General features: G+C 37.3%; 1 protein-coding gene across 1 annotated transcript in view; it reads left to right on the top strand.

Moving 5' to 3' along the window:
* LOC122555525 (proto-oncogene tyrosine-protein kinase ROS-like) overlaps nt 1-11,024 on the top strand; it is a 208,342-nt gene that overhangs the window by 43,801 nt on the left and 153,517 nt on the right. The window contains exons 5-10 of the mRNA XM_043701546.1: nt 761-821; nt 3,339-3,487; nt 4,105-4,243; nt 6,724-6,931; nt 7,715-7,791; nt 9,886-10,005. Coding sequence (XP_043557481.1) covers nt 761-821; nt 3,339-3,487; nt 4,105-4,243; nt 6,724-6,931; nt 7,715-7,791; nt 9,886-10,005 — 754 coding nt within the window. The remainder of the gene's footprint in view (nt 1-760; nt 822-3,338; nt 3,488-4,104; nt 4,244-6,723; nt 6,932-7,714; nt 7,792-9,885; nt 10,006-11,024) is intronic.

The raw sequence follows: 11,024 nt of genomic DNA on the forward strand, positions 1-11,024 counted from the left end.
TGGCAGCAGCACTTTGGAAGGTTCAGTGCACTCCAAAGTTGAAGTGGAGAACTGTATTCTAAGTAGGTCAGAGGTGTGACAAGATGGTGTGGTGAGACTGGTGCATGTCTTTTGCCAGCCTTTGCGGATGGGGGTTGGTGCAGTCAGGCACTGTCCTTGGAGCTGAGGATTTGGGGACTGCGATCGAACTTGGAGGTCTGGAAGAACCAGTGGTGAGTTGGAGCCACTAGCTACCATTTCCAACTTCTTTGTCAGCATGTGTCATTGTGTAGTTTCTATCTAGTACATGGGTGAATAGGAAATTGTATATTAGTGAGGTGAGGTTAAGTACTAATGACATATAAAAAGACCTCTCGCCACTAGTTTGCACTACTTTCTTCTTGCTGCTCAAAACCTGGTTGCAGAATTGGAACTTTTTTTGCTCAACATTAACAATCCCATTTTCCTGACCTTTCCACATTATCCCAGCTGACTGGCCATTGCCTATCTCATTCAGGGCCTGGGATATTTCAGCCCCATTGTGATTAAGGTTAGGTCTATTCTGTCTGATCATTTAACTTATTACTGTTTGTGCGACATGTTCCATGTAAATTTACTGCTGTGTTCTTGTACAACATTGACTGCACCTCTAAAATACTTCAGTTTCTGTAGAACACTTTTGGATGCCCTGAGGTCATTATATAAGTTCCCAGTTTAACCAATTTTTACAGAATTTACTGAGCTGTATTGTTTGTGTTCATAGGATCATTTTTTTTCACAGGTACAGATCTGTCAGTTTAGCTGTAAAAAGGCTGAGGAATCTTACATTTTCCACATAACAGGTAAAGGAGCAATATTTCAATTTTGAACTCTGAAAAGTATGCTGTTTTTGAACAAGTCCTATGAAGGACTTCTATATAACACATATGTATTTTTCATATAAGTTTTCTAAATATGTATTTGCGTAATTGGTTCCAGCATCTTTTCACCCTTGAGCTATTGCAGCTGTTTTCTTCTTGGGAGGTTAACTGGAGTCAGGTTTAAAAGGTTTATATCTTATCAAAGTGGGGGAAGTCAATGCCAAAGGCAGCATATTTTTTGATTTTGCTTTTCTTGACATCTTGGGTATTTCTTGGCTGTCCAATTTGGGTACAAAGAGACCTCTCTTCCCTTCTCTGATTCTGCTTTTTGATAAGAATTGATAAAAAATTGATAAAAATACAGGAAATAGATAAAAAGTAGATCTAGTAAGACTCTCATCATTCTGAATTGAGGTTATAATGATTTATACTGCAGATGACAACCAACCAGAGACAGGAAAAAAGTCTCGAAAGCAACAAATCAATTAAAGGAAGTGTTAAAAGAAGCCCATAAATACAATAATCTCAAAAACAAAAATGAAACATGAATCTGTGGAATTAATTAAGAGCATTTAAATTTAAGAGCTAAATCTCCCAAATAACATGCAACATCCCATTAAGGTTTTTTTTAATCAACTTTCGTGGATTTCTGGTGGAGAAAACAAAATGGCAGTTATGGTTTCTTTATATACTAGTATAACATTTGAAAGGCTTAATAAATTTCTCTTGGTGTTGCTATCAATATATGAATAAAGTAAAGAAAGTTTTGCTGTGCATTTGTGAACAAACAGCTTTGGGGCTTGTTTGCTGAATTCTTGTGGTCAAGACAAAATCAGAATTTGCTGGAAAAACTCAGCAGGTTCGGCAGCATCTGTGGAGAGAAAGTGAGGACTGCAGATGCTGGATCAGGATGAAGAGTTTCTGCCCAAAATGTTGACTTTCTTGCTCCTACGATGCTGCCTAACCTGCTGTGCTTTTCCAGCACCACACCTTTTGCCTCTGTGGAGAGAAATCAGAGTTAATGTCTCAGGTCCAGGCACTCTTCCTCAGAACTCAAACTTGTGATAGAGAATCTAGCAGAATTTACCATGTTATTAATTAAAGCAATCAGTTGAAAATGAATTCCCATTGAGTTTTTCACTTTTAGTCCATGTACACTCTTGTGATATGCTTTTTGTCCATTTTCAAAATGACTTAGTTTACCTGAGATCAATAAAATTGGTTTAAAGGAAATATATCTCTCCCATTTTCCAGCTAATGAATGTTATGCAAATATGGCATCTTCTCAGTGGAATTTAATACTTGTTCAGCATTCTCCTAGAAACAAACACTTCTATTTGTTATCACAAAATGAATTGCAGTTTTGACTGACTTCGCTCCTTTCTAATATGAGAGACATTGTGTTTCTTGCAGCCATTTTTCAATTCAGATTAGCCATCTCAGCCCAAACCCTACTTGACTGACTGATTGATTTTTATTGTTACATGTATCTACAGACAGTGAAAAGCTTTGTTTGTGAGTATTACAGGCAGATTATAGTAAGCAAGGACATACAGATCATAGGGTGAAAAAAAAGCTAGACATGTGCTAGGCATGAGCTGAAAATGTGTTGCTGGAAAAGCGCAGCAGGTCAGGCAGCATCCAGGGAACAGGAGAATTGACGTTTCGGGCATAAGTCCTCCTGAAGAAGGGCTTATGCCCGAAACGTCGATTCTCCTGTTCCCTGGATGCTGCCTGACCTACTGCGCTTTTCCAGCAACACATTTTCAGCTCTGATCTCCAGCATCTGCAGTCCTCACTTTCTCCTCATGTGCTAGGCATGTGAAAGGCAAGATCAGCATTATTTGACGTTAGGGAGTCCATTCATAGTCCATTAATAGCAGTGAAGAAGCTGTTCTTGACCCTGCTGGTGCACGTGTTCAAGCTTTTGTATCTTCTGCCTGATACAAGAGGTTGTAGAAAAGAATTGCTGGGGTGCGATGGGTCTTTGGTAACTACTTTTCTTGTCTTCTTCCTAATTCTACTTGTCCTCTCCTTTTGAATGTACTTATAGTTAATATGACATTGATAAACTCTCATTACTGATGTTCAGCTGGTTAAATGTTGGCATAATATTTCTATTTTTTTTCTGCATGGATCAGTAAAAGGATTTTTTATAATCCAGCTATTTACAATTTGTAATGGTCCATCGATTCACTACATTGTTGAAGATACTGTCTGGAAAAAAAAGAAACATAGTATCGAACAAATTTACACAATAACAATTGGATTACAATAGTCAACTTCTTATACTTATTAGATTTAAAGGAGAAAGAGAATCCTCATTGGGCTTGCTTGAAATTTGATTGACAAAGAAACCATAATGAAAAGGCTGTTTTGCAGTAAAATGCTGTGATCTGTGTTAAGATGTATTAAGATTTCAATGTTTTTCAGATTTTCAGAAGTGATCAATGAGTTTTTTTGTCACTTTCAAATATTGCTTTCTGTTCTTTTTTTTAGAGTCACTGAATGATCCCCATCCTCCTGTGGCAAGTTTAATACACAGTACATCCATTCTTGTAAAATGGGAACGAGCAAACTCATCAGCAGTAAGATACATTCTTCAGTGGAGATACAAAGGACTACCTGGGCAATGGATTTACACTGAAGTATGTATTTACTAATAAGCCACAACAACTCCGATACTTCTGTATGTTTTAAGAGTTTGCATTAAAATTCAGAATATAAATATAGAAATTTTTTGCAGTTTCCACAATCCATAGAAGCTAATTAACATTCTGGATTGTCGAAAATTCATGTTGATTGAATAGTTGAAATGTAAAATATCTGTTTTGAATTTTGATGACAATTTCCAGATTTGCAATTGAATACTTCAATTTCAGTTTGCAACAAACATCTTTTTGGACCCAGAACTTTAACTGCCTATCTTGTATCCCTCTGCAACAAATATTTTATATTGATTAATGTACATAGAATTGTCCCATTCAATTAAACAATGGATAGGTATTTGCAAGTTTTTGCTATTTAATTTGGAATGCATATAAAGAATAGGAGTACATTTAATTAAAGTTTGTTCATTGAAGTTATTTTCTTAAAGCCTTTATGTTTTAGTTCTGTTTTCACCTTGTTACTTTGAAAGACAAATATATTCAAAAGTAAAATTGTGTTGTATTAACAGTAAAGAAAATGCAGTCTAAGTTGTGGCATCCTTGGAAACTTTGTAAAGCAATTGATCTGTTGTTTGTATGTTCTACTGTTTGCACAGGTTATTGAAGATGCAATATATAACATCACAAAATTGCACCCGTATACTGAGTATGTCTTTCGAGTGATGTGGGTAGTAACAGACAGACTGTATAAATACTCAACTGAAAGTCGCTCTTACAGAACCAAACCATATGGTGGTATGTTATTTTAAAGAAGAATATTTCGATAGAAGTAAGATGTATCTTTGCACTGCTTTAAAAATGCACTGCTTTCAAAGTATGTGTTTTTATAAAATGTCGAGAAAGTTGTTCAGAACCAAACATGACAATTAGTGGATATTTATATTTTTAGCACCAGATACACAAATTATAAGGGTTACATGTTCAGTTGGGTGAGCAACCCTACATTTTAACTTGTCTTCATACTAGTTTTAAAGACATCTATATTTAGACATATGCTTGGACTGATTAGAGGACATGATCTTATAGTTTGCCTATACCTGGCTTGTTTCATTTAGTCAAAATTTTTTTCACTTGGATTTTAATCGAGAATATGTTCAAGATCATGGCAAATGGAATAGAGTACAGTGAAGTGTGATGTTATTCACTTTGTCAAGAAAATACCATTAAAGCAGCATTTGTTTCATTATGACGGACTGGGAAATTATTGCATTCAAAGGGCTTTGGAGTCCTTGCATATAAGTAAATTATAGAATCCCTACAGTGCAGAAAGAGGCCATTTTAGCCCATTGAGTCTGCCTTGACCTTCCACAGAGCATCCGACCCAGACACTTCCCCATTCTATCCCAGTAAGCCTGCACGGAGTTTTTACGATGACTAGCCCACCTCAGCTGCATAACCCTGGATATTACAGGGACATTACTTTCGCATGGTCAATCCACCTAACCTGCACATCTTTGGACTGAGAGAGGAAACCGGTGCAGCCAAAGGAAACCCACGCATATACGGGAAGAATGTATAAACTCCACCGAAGCCTGAAATCAAAGTCAGGTTCCTGGCACTGTTAGGTAGCAGTGCTAAACACTGAGCTACCATGCTGCCCCAAACAGAAACTAACAGAAACCGCAAGTTAATAGGCATACTCAACAAAGAATGGCAGGTTAGCTTTTACTGCAAGGAGAATAGAATATAAGTGTACTGCAGTTATGCTACAGTTTTACGGGGTTACACCAGATTCTCTCCTTACTTTAAAATATAATGTAGTGAGAGGCATTTCTGAGATGGTTCAACAGAATGATTTCTGGATGAAGGGGTTACCTTATGTGGAAAGCCTGAGCTAATTGAGCCTATACCCGATGGAGTTTAGGCGAATGAGAGTGGTCTAATGCAAACATACAAGATCCTGATGGGACTTGAAAGGGTGGATGCTGAGTTGATCTTTTTTCTCCTGTGGGACTTTAGGCCAAATGGACACAGTTTAAAACTGAGGAGTGTCCTACTATAGATGGAGATAATGAGATTTTTATTCCTGTCAAAGCCATTAGTAGTGGAGGTGAAGAAATGTGATTCCTGAACTAGCCAATCTAGAATTGAGCATCATAGTTTCAGGGGAAGGTGTCAATCATTGAAGACTGACTTGAGAAATGTCTTTATTGAATGGGTTGTAACTCTATGGAATTCTCTATCCCAGCGAGCTGTTTTTGCTCAGTTGTTGATGAGTGTATAGGTTAATAGATTTTAAATACTAAGGAAATTAAGGGATAAGGGGGGGTAGAACATCAGTCATTATTTTTTTAAATGGCCAATTAGGCTTGTGCAGTAACTAAGTGGCTTAGTGCAGCTCCTATTGCCTACATCATCTCCATCCTTTCTTGCTGAGCTCTAATGTCAGCATGCCAGCTCAGAATTGATTTTGAATTAATAATGCTGCATCAATGAGCTCTAGAATTTGTATGTCATATTCATTGCTGAAATAATCATTGCACATTCAAAATCAGAGGTTGATAATATTGGGGAAAATGAACTTCACAAGAGCTCTGTGGCAGTAAGCAACGTTGAGGAAGTAGTAAAAATTAACGCTAAGAAAAGATCGTGGTGTAGGAATCAGGAGGATAATGCAAAGGTGATTTGACAATAAAGCCGTTTCATTTTTGGTACCCGAAAGTCAATTTTCAGGAGTCATTCTGTTTTAAAGATGCAAAGATAGATCTTTATAGTCCTACCAGACCATAGGGCTGCTGTCTTATTAGAAGGAGATGACTGGTTGTGATTTACCCTGAGGGTCACCACATCTCAGGTGAGGGGGTCAGTTAGCTTAGTTGGTTGGATGGCTGGTTTGCAATGCAGATAGATACCAACAGTGTGGATTTATTGCACTGGCTGAGGTCACTGTGAAGTATTCTCCTTCTCAAACTCTCCTCTTGCCTGAGGTTCAGTGACTCTCCGGTTAAACTGCCAATGGTCATCTGTCTCTAATGAGAGAGTGGGACTATGGCCACTTTACCTTTTATCTTTTATCAAGATGTACTCTGTTCTATTTAACTTAAGGAAATGTGATTTCATTTCAATTGCAACTTAAAAAGCAGCTGTGAGCTGTAGGAAATTATTTACAGTTTTAAACAATCCAGGGTGGATATTTTCTTCACATTTTAATTTTAAATTATCCAACTGACAAAAAGGAGTAAAAAAATTTATATTTTGTGTGTGATTTTTTTTAGTTCCATCATCAGCACCTGTAATTGTTAGGATTGAAAGTCCCAGTCCTACCTCAGTGGTTGTTGAATGGAAACCGCCCATGTTTCTTAATGGACCATTAATTGGTTACCATATTGAGCTCCAGAGTGGTACCGAACATTTCCTCAGGGATGCAACTAAGGAACAACTATGTTTTTCTATTTATCCTACGAAGCCAGGCACAACATACAGGTATTTTATGCATAAATATGTGCTTGTATGTCTGTAACAAATATATGATATAAGATACTCTAGTTGAACAATGTGATATCTTTGGATTTTCAGAACAAGTGTTGTCTTTGGTAATGTTACTTTGAGGTAGTTTGCCACTAAAATGATCAAATCTATCAAAATACTCTCTAATGTTACATCTAAACCTATTTTTAAAATTGGATAACCTATGCTTACAAAACAATGAAAATATTGAGGGATCAAGTATTCAGAAATTTACTTTTATTGTCTTCTATGAAATTGGAAATATACAAACTGCACATTCTATATAGAACTACAGTACAACCTCGATTATCTGAACATCAATTATCTGAATTTTGGATTATCCGAACAAGATCTCAAGGTTCCGTACAAACAGCATTAGGCAACTCAGCATTCAGTTATCAGTTAAATGGCATTATGGCGTACATTGTCGGATGACGGAGAAATGTTTGCTAACCGGCACTCAAATTACTGTTTGTTTGCAATAGATCAGTTATTGGTTAAACGGCATTATGGCTTGCATTGGTGGATAACCAAGAAATGTTCAGATAACCGGCACTCATAAATTACCGCCTATTTATGATTAGATCAGTTATCCAAAAGATCAGTTATCCAAACAAAGTACTCCCTGTCTGTCTCGTTTGGATAATAGAGGTTCTACTGCATACATTGCAAAAAAAAAGTTTATGTTTAAATAATTTTCTCTTCTTCTGTGTCAATCATCTGTTTTGGCTAACTAGAGATTTTTGTGTGAAAATATAGGCTGTCCATAGCTGCAAGAAATACTAAAGGAATTGGACCTCGAGCCAGTATGAATGTGAGCACTTTGCCTCAACCAGGTAATTAATTTATTAAATGCTTACTGAAAATAATGGTGCCTTTTTGGATTAAAATTGTACTCTCATGTTTGTTTACAGTATGAATTTGTAACATGTCTTCTTGTTCTTCAAGCAAAATCCTTTTCCATCAACTAATGAGATTTCTATTCCAATGCCAGTTTATGCTCTGCCTTCCTTACTTGAGAGGCATTGATGTATTATTTTATTGCAGTGTAAGCACTAGCACAGTCTGGTTGTTCCAAATGATCATTTTCCATCTTAGTTATTCCATGCAATTGTAGTGGAAGAGCTTTACGTTTAGTTGAAATCTTGAAATGAGTTAACCATGGACGTGTAACATGCGGGCTAGCCAACTTGCCAACATATATCGCTCATCCACCTGATAAATGTAGGTCAACATTGGCAACTTCCCTCAGGCATACTATTCCATTTTGTATGTTGCAAGTATTTTATGGACAGGATATTGACCATTATTATTTCCAGGCACCTTCTCTGTAAGTGTTCCTGCAGTACAAAACTTTTGCCATGTGGTTACCTGCTCCCTTTAGCCAAGCATCAGGGAATCTGGCATAGTGCTGCTCCATCACTTTCTCATAAGATAATAAGAAATAGAAATAGGAGTGGGCTATTTTGCCCCTTGAACCTGTTCTGTCAATGAATAGGATCATGACTGATCGGCATTCCTCACATCCACTTTCCTCTCCTTTCCCCATAACCCTTGATTTCCCCTGCTAAATCTGTCTCAGTATTAAATATTCAAAAGGACTCTGTCCTCACAGCCCTCTGTGGCAAGGAGTTCTAAATACAAACAAGCTTTGAGAGAAGAAATTCCACTTCATCTTGGTCTTAAACTAGTGCCTCTTATCCTGAGACTATGTCCTCTGGTCCTTGACTCTCCCATGAGGGGAAACATCCTCTCAGCATTCACCCTGGCAAACCCCTTAAGAATCTTTCATGTCTCAGTGGGATCACCTCTCTTCCTCTAAACTCCATTGAGTGACCTTTATTCATAAGACAATCCCTCCATACCAGGGATCATCCTAATAAACCTTCTCTGAACTGGCTCCAATAAAATAATATCTTTACATAAATAACATGACCAAAACTGCTCACAGTGCTCCAGGACTCACCAGCACCTTGTACAACTGCAAAAAGACTTGCCTACTTTTATACTCCAACCCCTTTGAAATAAGGGCCAACATTTCATTAGCGTTCCTGATTACCTGCTGCACCTATGTGTTAACTTTCTATGTTTCATGCACAAGTCCCCCAAGATACTTTTGTGTTGCAGCTTTCTTCAGTCTTTCTCCATTTAAATAATATTCTGTTCTTTTGTTCTCCCTTACAAAATGATCACGTTTGCATTTTTCCACATTATATTCCATTTGCCATTCTTTTTCCCCACTTAATTAACCTATCAATACCTCTCTGTAAACTTTGATTCCCTCTCATCTTTTCACCTATTTTAGTGTCATCTGCAAACTTGGCTACAGTACATTCACTTCCTTCCTCTACGTGATTAATGTATTTTAACAGTTGTATACCCAGCACTGATCCCTGTGGAATTTCACTAGTCAGAGGTCACTAATCTAAAAAAAAACACCCTTATTCCCTCTCGCTATTTCCTTCCCATGAGCTAATTCACTATCCGCGCCACATGGTGGCTACATTGATTGGAAAAGTCAGTCTAATCTTCATTATTTCCACCTAGAAAAGAAACTTGATTTGGATTTTATAAATAAGAGCCAAAATGTAAATGACAATTTGAGAGCTCAATTTCTGGAGATGTGTTCAGCCAGTTGTCAGTCTAGCTATGAATCACTAAAACATGTGCATTTCAGGGGGACTAAAGAAAGTAGATCGATGTTCAATTCGTCACATTTATATCATCTCTAGTGTTGTGAATCATTAGTGACAGCAATTGCAGAAGAAATTTGTGACTCAGAACATAGAACTGTTGGACAAAGGGGGCTATGTAAGTGGGGAATGAGATAGTGAAAATTTTGTTACACAAAGTGTTGAAATGTGTGAGGAGCATAATTACACTGCTGTTTTGCCTAAAAATAACTAAAATCAAACAATTTACTGTTGCAGAACTGTCTGAAAACCTGGTACTCTGGCTGTCGAAACAAAATACCCTATATGAAAGTAAAGCTGGAGATTTGGAGGAGATGTTTTGTACCAGAACAGATTGGATTGGTAACAGCATTACTGGTACAGTTAATTCCTTCTTTCTTGTAGATACAAACAAGCTCTCCAGTTTCCTGGCTGAGTCAGTGGATATCAAATGTCTAGCTACAAAAAAATCGTCACTATATACTTTTTTTTTATTTGCAGTATTGATAAAATAAAAATAACATTTTAGATAATTAGCAATATGCACTGAAGATGAGGTTACATTTGTTGACGCAGCTAGTTATTGTGAACTGGACTGCACTGCCTAAGAAAGTGGTGGAAGTAGATTCAACAGTGAAATTAGCAGGGCTTTAGGCAATGAGTAGGGAAGCTAGACTATTTGCTAACTTCATTAAAAGAGATAGCTAAAGGGAAAGTCACCAGAGTCCTACCAGATCATAAGGCTGCTCTCACCAGAGCTGACTGATAGAGGGTTAACCTGAGTGTCACTAGGCCTCAAATGAGAGGAGAGGTTTAAAAAGGAGAGTCCTTCATGATTACCTCAGCTGGTGCTAGGATTGAACCCATACTGTTGGCATGCTTCTGCACCACAAAACAAGTCATCCAGCTAACTGACCCCAGCTTCAGTGGATTGAATGACCTCCCTCAGTCTTTGTTTTTGTGAAAGCTATATGCAATATTCATATAGTAACTGTATTTTAGGGCTCAATTTGGTATTCTTGGGTACATATAAACAAGGGGTGTCAAGGGTAGAACATTTTGCTCCTTTCGGTGCTCTGATGCCACTAGATTGGCTTCTAAGATTTTGTGAAAGCACATTATTAGCACATTTAAAATAGCTTTGCTCTGGAGTGGTTAATAGTGATGGGTGCTCAATGTGGTGGAAATATTTTACTTCCTGTTATAAACATCCTCTATCTTGAGGAACAGAACAGATTAGCTAATATATTTGAACAGGAAAATTGCATATATCACTCTCATATTATCATCAGTTATAATGGGTTCAATAGATTTTCTTATGGTGCGGAAACTACAGAACTGGTGATAGAGTCATAGAGATATACAGCATGGAAACAGACCCTTCGGTCCAACTCGTT

This window comes from Chiloscyllium plagiosum, chromosome 12 (assembly GCF_004010195.1).
Source record: "Chiloscyllium plagiosum isolate BGI_BamShark_2017 chromosome 12, ASM401019v2, whole genome shotgun sequence".
NCBI classification, from domain to species: Eukaryota; Metazoa; Chordata; class Chondrichthyes; order Orectolobiformes; family Hemiscylliidae; genus Chiloscyllium; species Chiloscyllium plagiosum.